At 40.4% G+C, this 17,266-nt stretch overlaps 2 protein-coding genes and 1 long non-coding RNA gene across 3 annotated transcripts; 2 read left to right on the top strand and 1 right to left on the bottom strand.

The window, feature by feature from the left end:
- Window positions 1-71: 71 nt before the first annotated feature.
- akt3b (v-akt murine thymoma viral oncogene homolog 3b) lies at window positions 72-9,372 on the bottom strand. The gene is made up of 13 exons (XM_077718155.1): window positions 9,016-9,372; window positions 5,698-5,911; window positions 5,402-5,527; window positions 4,942-5,053; window positions 4,705-4,849; window positions 4,144-4,275; window positions 3,999-4,064; window positions 3,851-3,919; window positions 3,641-3,763; window positions 3,299-3,427; window positions 3,005-3,219; window positions 2,832-2,919; window positions 72-2,461 (listed from the first exon to the last, which is right to left on the bottom strand). Exons 2-13 carry the CDS (start codon window positions 5,741-5,743, stop codon window positions 2,297-2,299), a joined length of 1,416 nt encoding a protein of 471 aa, XP_077574281.1. The 5' UTR covers window positions 5,744-5,911; window positions 9,016-9,372; the 3' UTR covers window positions 72-2,296.
- LOC144197652 (uncharacterized) lies at window positions 7,598-12,277 on the top strand. Its single transcript, XR_013326562.1, has 5 exons — window positions 7,598-7,696; window positions 10,324-11,334; window positions 11,560-11,640; window positions 11,793-11,876; window positions 12,035-12,277. It is a non-coding gene; the product is annotated as an uncharacterized LOC144197652 (long non-coding RNA).
- A 663-nt stretch (window positions 12,278-12,940) lies between these two features.
- On the top strand, window positions 12,941-17,149 carry LOC144198182 (uncharacterized). The gene is made up of 5 exons (XM_077719074.1): window positions 12,941-13,061; window positions 13,974-14,181; window positions 14,648-15,103; window positions 15,456-15,516; window positions 16,856-17,149. The coding sequence occupies exons 2-5, from the start codon at window positions 14,025-14,027 to the stop codon at window positions 16,923-16,925; spliced, it is 744 nt and encodes a 247-aa protein (XP_077575200.1). The 5' UTR covers window positions 12,941-13,061; window positions 13,974-14,024; the 3' UTR covers window positions 16,926-17,149.
- The last annotated feature ends 117 nt before the right edge of the window (window positions 17,150-17,266 follow it).

The raw sequence follows: 17,266 nt of genomic DNA, 5'->3' as shown, positions 1-17,266 counted from the left end.
TATGTCATCAATTCCTACTAATGAGTTTATTTGCGTAACTTAATAACTGAAAAAAAGAAGACAGTGTGAAATGTGTTTCATTTAATTTAATTGAAAATAAATACTAGCACAGCAAAGCAAGTCCACTACTGGGTTCTTGCTCTAACATTTTGGTAAGAAAACAGAAAACAAAACAAACCATCCAAAAACAAAACTAAAAGGAAATGATTAAAAAAAAAAAAAAATCAGTTAATGAACCAATCTTAACCATCATCATCATCCAGCAATTATTTTTTTTCCTCCCAAGTGCTTTTCATTTTTTTCCCCGGGTTTCGCAAGTTAGAGAAAAACAGGGAAAATAGTCAAGAGAGGATGACGAAAACCCACAAAAACCCCAACGGATAAAAAAAAACAAAAAAAACGAGATGCCACTTTGTCTTAAACATTTCAACTTTTTGTCGTCACTTGTCAACAAACGCCGCTGACGCAAACCGTGACAGCGAAGGTGAACATGGGGAGGGGGGCGGGGCTAGGTTTCTGTCTCCGTGGCGACATACCGGTTTAAAAAACAACAAAAAAAGAGCAAACAAACAAACAAAAAATACAGAAGAGAGCGTATTGCATAACTATGTACATGACACGGAATGGTGTCATTTCACGGGAATGTTTCTGGAACGAGACGGAATTCTGCGTCTGGAAGCGTCGTTTTAAACTCAAAGTGATTGGTCACCCTCAAAATGCCAACAACAGTCCTGGTGCGTATCCGCAAAAGACATAAAACACTTTGTGTGTAAATGTAGAATTCCTTCATGTATGCTAACATGTTCATATGTGTGTGTGTGTGTTGGCTCACGTTAGCGGTCGCCTGGCGCGCTAAATTCCGATTCCTATGTCACTTTCCGACTTTTCGATCAACTTTTACAGCACTTTCTCTCCTCGATACCCTTCGCAACGTCTCACATTGTCCTATCAGCCACTTCGACCAATCTTTTTTGTTTATTTATCAACTTGCACGCGACAATAAAAAGCCGAGTTGGTCTGGCAGGCTTCGTTTTGAGTTTCCGCTTTAGCTAGCTTGCTAGCTAACAGGTAAAACTCTCCAGGTGTCAACCTCTCACGAATATATACGTCACACATACCTTTACTGACAATTTCACATGGGACTCGCAACAATATTCACTTCATAATGCTTATAGTGTATATTTAAAGTCGCAGTAACCCCCTTTTTTTTTACAGTTTACCCTTCTAATAATTTAGAAAATTTAGCTTAGCATTGTTTTGCATGTAATTCCATTACAGATCACTTGGGCTAATGAAGAAGAATGAAAACCGGAAGCATTTCAGGTCTAATTTCTGCACTTTTTTTTCCACGTCTAAAGACAGCAACGGTTTATAACACCCTTCCCCCACCAGACTTAAATAGTGGACCACCATATGTGTGTACCCTCGGTCAAAAGTTTTGAGACGCTTTCTCATTCATCTGAATGGTGAAGCGTCTCCAAACTTTTGACCGCGGTTGTATGTTCGTATTCCTGGCGTGTATTTGTCGGCCTGTGTGCGTAAGATCCTCGGCTAAACGTAATCACGCGGCGAACGGACCTAACGCCCCTCCTAGTAAACGTTTTTTTTCCCCCATTGGCAAAAACGTGTTTTCGTGGCGACCGACTGACGACAAATAGGAACGTTTTTGTGCGCGCGTGCGGTTTGGTCGAGGTGAACCAGGAGTCATGCACGCTTGCCTCAAAAAATAAAAACAAAAGAAAAAACAAAACAAAAAAGCGACGACGGCGTAAGGCAACGTTTTTGGTGCTTTGCTCCCGGGAAAAAAAGCGCCTCGTCGTCTCCTTCCGGCGTCAGTGCAAAAAAACAAAACAAAAAATAGGGCGATCGTCGTCGCCACCACCAGGACGACGTGAAAAAAAAGGTAATACTGAGACGGAGAGGAAAATAAATACGAACAAATTGGCCTTCCGCGGGGTGGGGGAGGGGGAGAGAGAGAAAAAAAAAACGTGGCCGACTCCTGTTTAGCGTGGGCGCACGCCCACTGTGCAAAAAAACTTTAAAGTCCAGCGAGAGACTTCCCGACTTCCGCCCGCTGGCGCGACGGAGAGGAGAGACTGGGACTGCTTTTTTTCCTAAAATGGCTACGTGTTTTCCTCAAAATGGCCGCCGGCGGAGTCGGGTGGCGGGCGGGGTCGGAGGGCGCTCACTCCCGCCCGCTGGCCGAGTAGGAGAACTGCGGAAAGTGAGGCCGCCGCTCGTTGTCGGCGGCGTCCATGCCGTCCTCGTCGTCTAAATAAAATGGTCACGAATTGTTTCAAATCTGATCGCCTGTCTTTCCTAACCGGTTAGCCCCGCCTCTAAGTGCTTTGTACTCACATTTTTCCGGCGGCGTGATGGTAATGGTCTGCGCCGTGAATTCTTCGTCAAAGTAGCGCGTGTCCGTTTCAGAGCTCACCTGAGGCTGGAAGGGTGGGACCATCTGAAAAGGATGCACACTTCTTAAAAAAAGACCAATGTGACATATTTTTGACAAATATAGCTGATGCCTAAAGAAAGACACGGTTGTCTTCATTTCCCAGTATTTTTGTTATTGTACAATAATGGGCAGAATAGACTGGTCGTCACCCTTACCTTAACTCGCCCACTAGAGGGCGATTTTTGACTTTTAAATTCTGATTGTGGCTCTTAAGGAATAACATTTAAAAATATGAATTGTTTCTGTATCTCTGTTAAAAATGTTTTTTGTTCTAAGGCTAATTGTTATGTTTACTTTTTGGGTGGTCTTTAATTGTGTTTTTTGCCCCACCTAGTGGCCCCTATAGCACAGTGCAACGAGGATCCAGCCTCACCTTCTTGTCGTAGACGTCCTGCCAGTCCACGCTGACGAAGAAACTGTGTCGCATGATCTCCTTGGCGTCGTCGGGCCCCCCGCCCAACCTAGAATGCGACAGAAAAAAAAAGATGAGAAGTCCCGCCTCCCCATCTGCCAATCACTTTCCAAGGTGAGTGAGTTCATTCTCACCGTTTGTTGGGATCCTTAATGAGCAAACCCGACAGCAGCGACTTGGCGTCGGCCGACAGCGTGCGCGGAAACTTGATTTCCTCCATGAGGATGAGTTCAAAGAGCTTCTCGTGGTCCTGGTTGTAAAAAGGCAGGCGGCCACACATCATCTCGTACGTAACCACGCCCAATCCCCACCAGTCCACCGCGCGGCCGTAGTCGTTGTCCTCCAACACCTGGTAGGGAAAACAGACATGCCGTCATTGGAAAGTAAATAAAAAAAATAAAAAGCGTACGTTTTGGGATATGCCCGACCTCAGGCGCTAGGTACTCTGGCGTCCCGCAGAATGTCTTCATGGTGGCCGTGTCCGTGATGCCCTCCTTGCAGAGGCCGAAGTCGGTGATCTTAATGTGTCCGTCTTTGTCCAACATCAGGTTTTCCAGCTAAAGACATGAACACAAAACTGTTGGTTCATCTTTGGAAATCTTTACTAACATGTCTGCTAATAAACATTGCGCAATATTTGTAAATATAGTATTTTTTTTGAGAAGCTAGCAAAAGGGCTAACTTAGAAACAAGTAATATTGTGCTAACCTTTACCGGTCACATAATTTTAACGGGTGGAAATTGTCATTTTAACATATTTAGCATGTTACCTTGAGGTCCCGGTAAACGATTTTTGCGGAATGCAAGTAGTCCAGAGCGGAGACGATTTCGCCGCCGTAGAAACGCGTGCGGTCCTCAGAAAACACTCGTTCTCGTGACAGGTGGAAAAAAAGCTGTGGCGAAACAACCAAAGACAAAAATCTTATTAAAAAAATGTATGTTTTTGTTGTGTTTTTATAGCAAAAAAAAACAAGACTGACCTCTCCTCCATTGACGTACTCCATAACGAAGCAGAGGCGGTCCTTAGTCTGGAAGGAGTATTTCAGAGACTGCGACAAGGATGTCAAAAACAACAGTGAGTACATGACACAAAGTCTTTAAAGACGTATCGTCCTGGCACTCACTTACCGTCAAGAACGGATGCCGAGTGTTTTTTAATACCCGACTTTCTGTGAGTGTGTGAGCCACTTCATCCTGTCGCAAAGTAGAACATATATAGTGGCGTTAATGCCTTAATGGTTTGTTGGCGTAACAGCCGTTGGCTTGAGCCTACCTTGGCGATGATGACTTCTTTCTTGAGGATTTTCATGGCGTAGTAAGTTCCGCTGGCTTTCTCCCGCACCAGAATGACTTTGCCAAAGGTGCCTTTGCCCAGGAGCTTCAGATAGTCAAAGTCATTCATTGTCTGCAGGGCAAGTTATAAAAAAAAAAAAAAAAAAGGAGTCACGCACGTTAATCATCTAAAAACAGCAGTCGATCTAAAATGGCCGCCGAGATAGGATGTCAATGCGCTTAAACCAGAAGTGGTGAACAACTAAATGTCAAAGAGCCACACTTTTTGTCAAAAGCATCATGAAAAGATGAATTCTGCCAAATTAATTTTTAAATATTATTTTTTGTTATAAGGGTGAATTTGAGTGTTTTAAGAGATAATAAAAATAAGAGATAGTAAATACAAATCAGATAAGAAGCAAAGAGCTGCATTCATTTTGGCCGGGAGCCGCATGTGGCTCGAGAGCTTCTAACACATGTCAATGTGAAAAACAACGATATGGAAATAAGTGTGATCTATAGTCCAGAAAATGACAGAATCTCCATTTTTTTAACCATTTACCTTCCGTTTGTAGTGGCTGATGGAGGTGTCCATTTCCTCCTCGTTGACGTTCTCAATTTGCGAGGTGGGGCTGCACAGGATGCCCTCCTCCTCCTGCTTGGCCAGCGACTCCGCCACCATCTGGATGGCCTCCGCCCACTCGTCCCTGACAGCATCAAAGAATTTGGTCACATTGTTATCTCTAAGTGTAAGTATGCGTTCAGTTTTTAAAAAAAAAAAAATTAAATTGACGCCAACCTCTCATCCGGAGTGTCCACGTGAAAAGTCCTCTCGATGACTGTGGTCCACTGCAGGCAGCGGATGATGAATGTGTTGGGTTTGGGGCGCTCTGTCTTCATCAGCTGACATTCTGAAAGGCACACACAGGAAGTGCAATTATCGCACATGATACTTTGTTATATATTTGTTGTGGAGAAGTGTTTTAACTCATGCCAATTTCTGTTTTGACAAGCATACAATTAATTTTTATCCCAATATGTACCCACAGATGACTATATTTTGGGTACAGATTGGAAAAATATTTTTTGGGGAAAATCAATATATTTATTGACTTTTGTTTTCCAAAATAAAAGCAGATGTCAGATAAGGTTAAAAAAAATGAAAGTATTTGAAATAGATTTAAATGATGACTCCGTTATTGGTTTATTAGGTTCATAGTATCAACCCAATTTGAAGCTTTTGTGTTTTTGTCGCTTACTTGCAACCGAGAAGTTGTTGAGTGGATAAGCCAGGTCTGAATCTTGCGGTTTGTCCTTGTAGCCGATGAAGGAGCCGTCGGTCTTGAGCAAGAAGTAGCGAGGACGCCAATTCTTGATGTACTCGCCTGCGCACAGGAAGCGGCACAAGCACAGAGTGTGACTTCAACATAAAACCAGTAAGTCATGACTAAATTACCCCCAACTTCTACATTATTGAAGGAACATTTTGTAATTGAGACTAAGAATGAGCATATTTTATTTGAACGTACAAGGCCATCATCATCATGATCCTCACCTCTTTTTTGGACCCATCCTTCCTTGACCACGTTCTGGTCGCTCATGATGGCGTCTTCTCCTCCTCCTCCTCGTCACAGATTCTCCCAGGATGAAGACCTGTTGTGGCCCTTTTTCCCTTCGCCCCTCTCCCTGGTTTCCTTCCTCTCTTCTCCTCTTATTTCTCCCTCCTTTCTTCGTCTCCCGTGGTTTAGACGCTGGCCCGGTGAGTCAGCCTGGAAAGGGAAAGAAAGAAAAAAAAAAAACACACACATACACACACACAACAAAAAAACAAAAGCCGAGGTCAGTGGATTGTTTCCTTTTGACGGGGCGTCTCACACTTCCTGTCTCCCAGATTCCTTCTTTCCTTCCCTCGACTGCTTCCCTCTCTCTTTTTTGCATCCCCCAATCGCTGATTGGTCCTCCTGGTGTTTTTTTGCTTTTCTATTTTCTTTCTAGGCCTAGCTTCTTCCCCGTCACTTTCCTCCCCGCTTCCTCCATCTCTCCCACCTGTCACCTTGCACATGTTAAAATGAGATTGTAAAGAGGAAAAAAAACTAGGTCAACTTCACTATGTTCTAACAGAAGGCCCCAAAGTGTCAGCAACGTCTTGCTAAAATGCGCACAACATTCCGACGACACGCTAATAACATGGAGTTCAAATCTGCTAAGTTTTGCCTATTTTGTGTGACTAAAATACTCAAATGAGTCAAAATGCTTGTAACATGGAGCTAAAATACAATTAGCCTCAAATTGTTTGCAAATTTCTGATAAAATGTGTATGACATTGGGATCATATGCTAACATGTTGCTAAAATTTAGCTAATATATTGTCTAGAAGCAACTAACAGGCTAAAATGCGGCTAACTTTTGAACATTTGGTAAATGTACTAAAATTCTGCCAACGTAGAATTAAATGGAGCTAAAATGCTATTAGCAATATGCTACTATGCTACAAATAGAGGGGCAACATTGATTTTATAGATATATAAACAATAATACAGGTCAAAATTGAATTTGGTTATATCCTAACAGTAGAAATACAACTTATGTGACTAAATTATGACATTGTGTATTATAAATACTTCCAATTTGAAGTTTTCAATCATCAATAAAGGCCAAAATAACATAATTTTCAACATTAATAACTCATATATCATGATGTAGGCCTTTTTATAACATAAATAGCAGTGTCAAACCATCTTTTTATTTTGCTTTAGCCGAAAGAGGACTCCGGATTAAATAAAATCCTTCATTTGGGCATCTTAATATAATGCTTAAATCATCATGAGATGAGTGACAAGGACACGTCTAGCAAGCACCTGGAAAGAGAATGTGGCTTTTTTACATTTTTGACCCTTCGAACTTAGATAAGCGTCCAGCTTGAGGCTAAGCGAGGTTTTAAATTCCGGACGGTTCTGCCCAAGTCCGGATGTTTGACCACCGCCCGACAAGTGTGTCCAGTTGTTCAGGTTATGGAGAAGCAAAACACCCCCAGGTCATCACTCTATTGCCAAATTGTGTCTGTTGCAATACAGGACTTTTTGTTCTTTTGGGTCAGCAGTGATAAATATATATGTATATATTTTGTATTAATTTTTTTGCCTTAGAAGTTGGAACTCTGCCATAGATGCCCATTTTTGACTCATCATTTTCATGGTTGAGTCATGAAAAGTGACCTTATATGAGGCAATGGAGGCCCGCTGTTCTTTGAATGTTGCCTTTTCACTATTTTATTTTTACCTTTGTCTAACAAATGAAATCATTTCGTTCATATTAGTTTAATGACTTTAAACAGAGAAGGCACTGTGCTATTGTGGGGCGTCAATGAGTATTTTTGTGATGCCTTTTCGGAGAATTGTTATACAAGTGAATCAAGAATAGCATAAAAGATGATATGAATTTCTTTTGTCTTAAAGCTCAATCGCTTCTGACTCAAGATGTAAGAAGACAAAGATGATGCAGAAACATAACATTCATATCAGGAGGGTTCTTACAAGCATCTTAAAGGAGCCCAAGTATGTATTCTTTTTTCCCACATAATCCTTATTTCCATAGTGCCAATTAAGATAATGTCACTTCTACAAATGTTTATATAATTGACTATAGTGATTGTTTAGAAACGTTGTATCCTACAATATTGCCCTTCAGATGCCCTAAAGCTATTTTGCCAACCTTAAAAACTTTACTATGAATTATTTCCTAACATTTTCTAGTTAGTGACACTTACTGATATTTTCAAGTTCATATATAGTAAAAGTAGGATTATTTATGCTTACAACATGCAGTATTTTGAACGTTGCTAGAACATTTACAACATTATGGCCCATTAGATTCGTTATTTATAAATGATTGCTGAAAATAAGGGGAAAAAATACAAAAAAGGGCAAATTTTTTGAAACGGCCATTCCAGATTATTATATTATTTTACATGGGGCGGCTTATATGCGAGTACAATACGGTTGTTTAAACAAATATAAGATTAGGTGCTCATTCAAGCTTGGGCCTATGATCTTCGTGGAGCCACTGGGGGTTGACAACAAACCAAAAAAAACAATATCTAATCAGCCAATTTTAAGGTTCTGGAGTCTAGAACCACCATGACTTGAGCTCTATGCTCATTTCTCATCCAAAGTCCTCGACGTGTAGCCAACAAACAAACAAACAAACGGAACCGCAGCTTTTGTTTCAAGGGCGTGTGTGGTGTCGTTTATTTGTTACATAACAACATCCGCTAGGCGTGCTTCCATTTTATTTCACGGCAAGCAAATGTCGGCCGCCACTAGAGAACCGCTCGGTTCTCGGTTCGACACGTCGACCGGTATGTCGCGTGCCAACCGGGAAACCGTGCGGCGTTTGTTTTTTTTTTTGCCCAACGTTTGGTGCCTTTCGTGCGGCGCCTCCACCGGAGGATGCTGCCGGGGGGAGGAGGAGGAGGGGCGGGGTGGAAGTGGGGAGGGGGGGCGACGGCTATTAGCCGGGATTGATGCTAAGCTAAGAGACTGCGATCTTTGCTTACACCTTACATCCCAATCAGGGTTTTATCAATCCTGGGGGAAAAATGGAGGATGCGGTTGGCATCCCTCACGGAGGCCACAATTCGCCCTCTTAGGAGCCGATGAGCGAGCTCTGCTAAGCGAGTAAGCGGCTAGCCTAGTGTGCTAACCTCCGCTCGTTCCCACCCGCCACAATTACCCCCCAACACACCCACCCCCTAAAAAAAACCCCGACGTCTGCTCCTCCTCGCACGGCCCCGGCACGAAGAAGAAGAGCCGCCTTTCCCCCCCGTATCCAAACGGATGAAGGGCATCTTTGTCGAGCATTGTAAGCTCCTCACCTGGTGTCGGAAGAATGACCGGGATGCCCCCCTCCCAGTCCTCCCCTCCGCCTTGACGGTCGCTGGAGCATCCGACGCTCCCTCAGCGGCGAGAGCAGGAGGCGATCGGATCCATAGCCGCCGGTCGCGAGGCCCGAAGCCGACACACGGAGAGAGTGCGGCGGCGGACGAAGTGACGGACGGAGGGAGGGGCAGGCAGACCGCCAGGGAAAGAAAAAAACGCCGCTCGTGTCCCTCCGCGTCTCCGCCTGGAAAAGTCGCTCACGTTCGGCTCGGATCGGCTCGGCTCGGCTCAGTTGGCACGTCACGACCAGCCAGCCAGATCCGACCGACCGGGAAGGTTGCTGCTGCCGATGCCTTCACAGTCTGTAGGACGAGAGCGTTTTCGCCCCCCCACGAAGCTTCATAAACGGCGTTCAGCCCGTGTTTATTTCATCATAAATCCCACAAAGTTCCCATAAAATGTTATAAATGTACACATAGAAGGGGTAATTGGGGAAAGGTCACTATTTATTATTAGGTCGATTGGAGAGATGCTAAGCAGGATGGCGCTTAACAGAGTGCACGTGAAGGCAGCATCTCTCCCCTCATGGCATCCAGGGCTTTTGTTGGTCCCTGGCTTTTGTTGTCTCCCCCAGTGTGTGTCTGTGTGTGTTCACTTTGTGTGCAGCTGATTGTTTTCGTCCAGCTGCCTAGGAGGAACTTTCAATATGAGAAAATAATTGGAAATGTAAAAAAAAAACATATATAATAATAAATATAGATACCATCCCATATACCAATACACTACTTGATTATTCTAGTCTTCCTCGTCATTTTATTGTTGGCAAAATTGTATTTCATCCATTTGGCCCCAACAAATAAACACTGAACTATGTCTAATAAACATGCACTCAGTTGTCAGACAATGGTTAGGACAAAAAAGTGACAGTTTAACTGGGTTAAAGACAAAAAACAGCCATAAATATCTGAATCCAACGGGCCGCATAAATTACTAGGTCATTAGACAGACACATTATTGTGGTTACAGAAAACACAGTAATACGAATTAATCACTTATTTAAATTGCAAATGATCTCTCATTAAATATATCACATTTTCCACATTAAAAGTGACTGTATTTTTTTCTGGTTGATTGGTGCTTGACTTTTTTGTGGGGAAAAAGTCTGCAGCAATCAACCAGGTTTAAATGTAAAGGGCCAACAGCGCCCTCCGGTGGACTCGTGAATAGAAACAGCCTTTGTGATAACTGTCTGCATTCTAATCCGGGGATTTAGCCCAAATTTAATGTGGCCTTTATTTCAACAGGGAAAATCAATCGAGGACAGCATCTCATCAAATCCAAAAGGCAAGCAGAACTGCAACTGATTTATAAGATAATAATAATCAACAAAAGAAAGAATTAATGTCATAGACAGCATAGTAAATTTCCTTTTATAGGCAGAAAGTTTTTTTAAATCGATTTCAGCATGCCCAAAAAATATTTTATGGTAGTGCTTATTATTCACAGTATACATTTATTCATGCATGATGCATTGCTTGAACAATTTTCAGCCTAATTTTTGCAGTTTTTTGGGAGATTTCTCTTTCTGCTTTGTTGAAATCAGCCATTTTTAATATTATAATATTACTACATTGCTATTCGAATTTGGTGGACACAAGACTTTTGAATTTAGTAGTTTTTTCTCCCCTATTTAGTACTTTTCCAGGGTATCGGCTCTGCACTCGGTATCAGTATGTCCATCCGCTGTCAACCCTTCCAGTTGAAATGGCGTTGACATAAATTGTCTTCAGGGCCAGTCAAGAGGTTAATGACACCGGTCCACCCTCGATTCCAACCCTGCAAAGGAATCCAACATATGCTGTTTTATGAACCAGCAAGACCAGTACCAAAAGCCCCCAAAAATTTCCACTCAACAGAATCCAGCATATGCTCTTTTTTTAATTAGACCAGTATCAAACCCCCCCCCCCAAAAAAAAAAAACATGCTAACAAATAGCAGGTATAGTATGGTTTTTACACAGGAAAAACAGTATTAAATCAAGACTAATCCAACAGAACTTTGTTGAATTTATTGTTTTGGTGTTTTGGTTCTTGTCTGGCTGGTACACAAATCAGAATATGCTAGATTTATTAGCGCTTTGCTTTGCGTGTAATCCAACACAAGCCTGTCAAGGCTAGCAAACCGAGACGGACGTGTCCGATTGCCACCCGCGTCACTGGGTTAAGGTTTCCATTGCCTTCATCCATTCGGAGACCCTTGAACGGACCCGACGGACGGCACAAGACGAGAAGTGGCGCATCACCCGTCTTTTCCACGTGAGCATACTTTGTTCAATTCTGAATTAAAAAATAAAAGCCCTGATCCATATTTTTTTTGCCAATTTTCCTGTGATCAATCAGCCGAGCTGGCACTGGAATGGTGTCCGTTTACATTGGCACATTTTCTTCATTGTCATTTTGAAATAACCTTGCAGAAAATCTCAATTGGAATTTAATCTAATGAATCGTTAACCAAAATATTGTATTTCTATGTTCGAAAAGTTGGTGCGCGATGGCAGGCCCGGGCGTTGCTGTGAGGCTCCACGAGTTCAAACCTTGTCCTGACCACAGTCCCCAATCCAGGTGAGCCAATTTATGGCGGCAGCCAATCAGAGACCAGGTTTTGAACATCTTTTTGTAAATTGTGTGAATGTATGGTAGATCTGGAGTCAGCGACTCTGGTCCTCCGGTCTGTTTTCCATATCTCCCTCTTCTATCTTCCCGCATTTTTTCAGACCTTGGCGTCAGGGAAGAGATGTACGTGGTTTATATCCGGGGCAGCTGGCCAGGGTCCACGTCGTCCATTCGGGGAATTGTGGGTAAGTCTGTAGGCAGGGCTTCAATTTATGGGATGATGAGTCTGTGAAAAAAAACAACAACAACAAAAATGTATATGGATAATGGATAAGCAATACAGAAAATGAATGAATATATGACGTCTCTCAATATATTTTTTTCTCATTACTTTGTATTTCAGATGTGTTTCCCACGCATTTCCAAAGCGTTTGACCCAAGAAGAGCCGTCGGAAAGTTTTGGCGTCTGCCCGCGGCAAGCTTTGGCCTCAATCCAGCTTGACCTGCCTCAAACCACTTACCAGGACCACTTTGGGGCGACAAACCAGTTTGAGAAACAACCTATGTATCAATCAACTTTTAAAAGGCAGCATTTGAGATGAATCAGGTGTGCAATTTAATTCATGGTCCATAAAAGTCTTTATTTAGCACAAATAATAACACAACAAAGTCAAACTTGTGCATTGCCAGCCCAGAAAAAGCTCCACACTCAAAAAGTATGATTAAAAAAATAAGAATTTACGAGTAAAATGGCAAATTCAAATTTCAAAATGGATTAGATTATTATTTTTGTCTAAAATTTCACCCAAAATACCTTTAAAATGATTTTTTTTTATTTTAAATACATTTTTTTCCTGCCCTGCAATTGCCTGACCACCAATTCAAAGTTTCCAACCCCCTGGTACCCTTAAAGACAGGCTCCAGCACCCCCCCCCCCCCACGACCCTTGTCAGAGAAACACTGCAAAAAACGAATAAAATAAGTTTTTTACCCATAACAAGTAAAAGAAAAAATCTCCCAAATACTCCTTTACACCTCACTGAAATGATACTTCTTGTTTAATGTGATCCTATTTTAAGTTTAACTAGAAAATAGACAACATTAATGAGTTGTTTTTGCTGTGTAATTTAGCAAAATGACTATTCAATTAAATAAATACACGTATTGGACTGCACGGTATGTGTCAGCGGCCATTGTTTTGGTATGAATTCCATGTATTTTTGAATGATGACCACATAAACTTGAAAAACTGGACCCTATTTTAATCCCTTAATGGTCCGATCTTATCTTTATTTCCTTAAAGTGTTGCAGTAAATGGTAAAGAATGTTGCAGGTGCAGAACAGGTTAGTCTTCTTTACCGTCCCCTGGTTCCTATAAAAGCTGGCTGACCAGCATCTTCCAAATCACAGAAGGAACAACCTACTGAAAGGTAAGATGACTTTCCTCTCAAACTACCAACAGACAAGGAGAATCCTAACAAAGTTTTTACTTTGTTAGCTTCTTTTTGAATGAGAAAATGGGTTAAGGTCCACTTTGAATTATTCTTGCCTTTAAATTTATGGAGGATTTTTAAAGAAAAAGAGATTTAGTCGTTTGTTTCTATGTTTTGAAGTATTTTTTTGCACATTGAGAACTAAAACTGAAACCAGGGTAAACTGCAGGGAATTGGTCATTTTTGGGTCATTGGTTCATTAGAACCAATAGAATGTATTTTGTTAGGTATTAATGTAAGGATTCACTAAAAAAGGGGATTTTTTTAATAGTTTTGTTTGTTAATTGAGTATAATGTAAGATGGACTAGATTTGAACTAAATTTAAGCGCAAAATGGGAGAAAATAAGATTTTATGTCGTAAGTAACATGTATACGAAGGATGTTAACGCAAATCTTTTTTGTTTTACTTTGCTTTTTAGTCATAAAAAACAAACTCAAGGGAGGGAAAGGAGTTTTAGCCCTTTAATTTCTGAATTTACATTTAATATAGACACCAAAAATCTATTGGAGTACTAAATAAATGCATACAATTGGTGTATATATATATGTATAATAGGTATTATTAGTATATTACATTGAAAACGACAACAAAACCTTGCAAAACTAAAAAGAAAAGGCACCAAAAACATTTTTAAAGTACTTTTTAGTTGTTGTTAATGCTCTTTTTACCCCCAGCACAGCTGAATCAAACAATCAGGATGGTTGTGGACAGCTGGGCTTGATTGTTTGATTCAGATGTGCTTGTGGAAAACACGCTGAATGATCCACATGCGTCTTTTACTCCAAAATAGTCAATATGTTTTTAAACTAGATGAAATGAAAGTTGACCTCTGATGTTTGACCCACAGAACCAACTTCTAAACCAACCTCTAAACCAACCTCCAAACCAACCTCTAAACATGAAGCTGACAATGATGCTGCCGCTTTTGTGGGTGCTGATGCACTTTGGCTGCGACGCACGCACGCTGAGCCGCTGCGAGCTGCGTGATATGCTGAGGGAGAGGATCACCCTCTCGGAAAACACCAAAAACCTGACTGAAGATGTCCTGAGCATGCGTGAGTACCAACTTCAAATACTTATATATCCCAAAAATGCTATATATCCAAAAATGCTATATATCCAAAATTGCTGAATATCCAAAAATGGTATAATATCCAAAAATGCTATAATATCCCAAAATGCTATATATCCCAAAATGCTATATATCCCAAAATACTATATATTCCAAAATGCTATATATCCAAAAATGCTATGTATATCTAAAAATGCTTTATATCCAAAAATGCTATATATCCCAAAAATGCTATATATCCCAAAAAATGCTATATATCCCAAAAATGATATATATATCCCAAAAATGCCATATATCCCAAAACTGCTATATCCAAATCTAAATATTGAAACAACATTTAACCAAAAGTAAGACTATACAATCCGGCGGATCTCATTTGTTAAATAATGCTAAACTACTCAAAAGCGAATATCAACTCCAATCCTTCCTTCTTTGTGTTTTTTTTGCAGTCGTTTGCCACATGGAAAAGATCTCCAACTTGGACACCAACGCCATCCGTGTCTGCGGCCAGCGTGCCACCCCCGTCGAGCTGACCAACGAGACCGAAGAATCCGACGTGGTCGAGGTGGACTCGGAAGAAACAGAAGAGATAAATGAAGAAGAAACCGAATCCAAGGTGGAAGACATCTGTGGCGACATTTACGACGCAGAAGGCGAATACTCTGAAGACCAGAAGAACGAGCTACTGGACAGCTGGAGGAGCATGATGGAGACGCTGGACCAGGAAGAGAATGCTTTCGATGAAGAGCTGATGCTGGTCTCCGACGCCAAGATCAGCGCCAATGGTTCCGATTCGGAGGAGGCATGGTCGCTGGGCTATCACGGTCTCCTCGGGCTCTCGGACAGCTTCTTCTGCCAGTCCTCCGCTCGCTACAGTGAGAACGTCTGCGGAACAAAATGCAGTGGTGAGTGGCTGATTTTTAACAGTTAATTAAGAGGAAAATGTATACCGTAATTTCCATAACATAGGCGCCTGTGTACAAAATTGCACCCAAATATAAGACGCAGTAGTGGTAGTAGTAGGGCATTGTGTTATACGTCCACTAGATGGAGCTTTAGTAGTAGTAGTAGTAAAAGGGAGGGATGTTATACGTCCACTAGATGGAGCTGTTTCATAGTGATGAACCCATATTGATTCATAACGATAAGGCACATTGAATTATAAGGCTTTAGTTGCGACTTAGTGTGGAAAATGTTATTTTTTGTTCATTGTTGCAAGTAATGTTAAATCTTGTTTCTTTTTTCCCTCCTACAAAGCATTCCGTGATGATGACATCAAGGATGACATGGATTGCTTCATTGATTCACTCTATTGGCAGTAAGTCACCTGACACACACACTTTTCAACCACTTCATTTTAAAGTGTGTGTATTTCTGTTTGCTTTAATTTAGATTTGAGGAGTATTTTCCCAAACATTTCATCAATATAAACTAGTACTAATGTAAAATACTATGAGTATGTCAATTCATAATGAAAACCTTACTTGCTCAGCCTATAAAGGGTTAAAATGATAAAGTTAAAATTTTGAGTCCTCCAATATGGCTAATTTGTTTAATATTGTGTTGTTTTAAAACATACTTTTTAACATTTTTGCATTTCAATGGTGATGTTGATTTTTGGCTTTTTTAATATCACCAAAATTAATAATTAAATACAATTAAATCATGCTGCCACCCAAGAAACACAAAACAAATTACTTAAGGATGTAAGCACATGTAATGACTATTTTGGACTCTTGGTGACAGAATATTTCTAAAACCAGACGTCGTGTGAATTGAAAGCAACTTAACTTGTTTGAACGCGATATTCTTTTGACACAACAAAACCAACTTCATTCCCCACACTCAAGCTGATAATACTAAACAAAAAAAGACATAGTCATGACACAAAAGCACCTTATGGCAGAAGGGCATATTGCCAATAATATAGATTATAAAAGCAAATGTTAAGATCTGGGGAATTTAACTAAAAAATGCATTAGATGGAGTATAATGGAATTCCCCAGCGAGGGAAATTCCATCTTCATTCCACACAGCCTCCCTTTGGATGCACTATTTCCATAGAAGAGTGAAACTTTTGGAAGTTTATTCATAACAATAAATGTGAAATGAAGCTATTGGATAAGTCCATTTAAGAGCAAAAAAATAAAATAAAACCATACACACAATTTGGGGTTGAGAGTGCTTTAAAAAAAAATGACATAACTAAATAGAGAACATTTATCATTCATAAAGAGAGACTATATACTATTTTTTAAAACAGTATTAAAGCTCACCCTCAAAAAGTAGAAATTTAAACCGCTTTAATCAAATTTATTTTAACATGTAAAAGGTTAAAAAGAAGAAAACAATACAGTTAATTTGATAATCAAATCGTTTTTGATAGCAAAGGCTATTAAATAAAACACAAAAAATACCCAAAATATATTTGTATATTTAAAAATAAGTTTGACAAATGTTTTAGAAGATGCTAACAAACAAATAACAAACAAATAATGCATTATATAAAGTATAACTTGCTAACATGAGACCCAAATTCTATCCAATATGACATAAAACTCCTGAATTTGACTCCAAAATCACTCAAATTGATCAAATTTGACATGTTTTTTTTAATTCTTGGCTAACATTGGCACTTTTTGTTGTCATTTTGTCAGGTACGTGCTGAGGACAGTGGGAATTCAATGCTACCAAAAGCCCACTGAATTCTTCAGCAAATGTGACTAAGTGTTCCTCACTTAGCTCTAAAACAATATACAAAATGCTTTTTTTTCCCCCCAAGATGATAATTAATTCCTAATTTTATCCTGGTTTAATTTTTCCTTAGCTTGTATATTGTTTGCTTGATTTGTACTCAACGTTAGCTAAGCGTGTCACTTTGATTGGGCCGCAACTTTGAAAGCGTCTTTGAGTGTATTACAATGAATCATTAAACTCATTCTTGTCAACAACTTTTTTTGCAAAAGTGAGCTTTTTTTTCGGGATAAAATTCAAAATCAAAATGCGCTCGGCATTCTCAAGGAAGCCATAGAAAAAAAATTAAAAACACGCCTGGCCGGAGAATGTTT

This window comes from Stigmatopora nigra, chromosome 6 (genome assembly GCF_051989575.1).
Source record: "Stigmatopora nigra isolate UIUO_SnigA chromosome 6, RoL_Snig_1.1, whole genome shotgun sequence".
NCBI classification, from domain to species: Eukaryota; Metazoa; Chordata; class Actinopteri; order Syngnathiformes; family Syngnathidae; genus Stigmatopora; species Stigmatopora nigra.
Note: the sequence above shows the minus strand (reverse complement) of the source record. Positions and strands in the feature narration are given on the sequence as shown.

Excerpts from the sequence above, each read along its gene's own strand:
- akt3b (XM_077718155.1), bottom strand. The coding sequence starts at position 5,743 with ATGAGCGACCAGAACGTGGTCAAGGAAGGATGGGTCCAAAAAAGAG. Across the intron at positions 4,276-4,704 it reads TCAGCCACTACAAACGGAAG|ACAATGAATGACTTTGACTA; the intron begins GTAAATGGTTAA and ends CTTGCCCTGCAG. Across the intron at positions 3,920-3,998 it reads CTCGGCATCCGTTCTTGACG|TCTCTGAAATACTCCTTCCA; the intron begins GTAAGTGAGTGC and ends TCCTTGTCGCAG.
- LOC144198182 (XM_077719074.1), top strand. The coding sequence starts at position 14,025 with ATGAAGCTGACAATGATGCTGCCGCTTTTGTGGGTGCTGATGCACTTT. Across the intron at positions 14,182-14,647 it reads TGAAGATGTCCTGAGCATGC|TCGTTTGCCACATGGAAAAG; the intron begins GTGAGTACCAAC and ends TTTTTTTTGCAG. Across the intron at positions 15,104-15,455 it reads CTGCGGAACAAAATGCAGTG|CATTCCGTGATGATGACATC; the intron begins GTGAGTGGCTGA and ends CCTCCTACAAAG.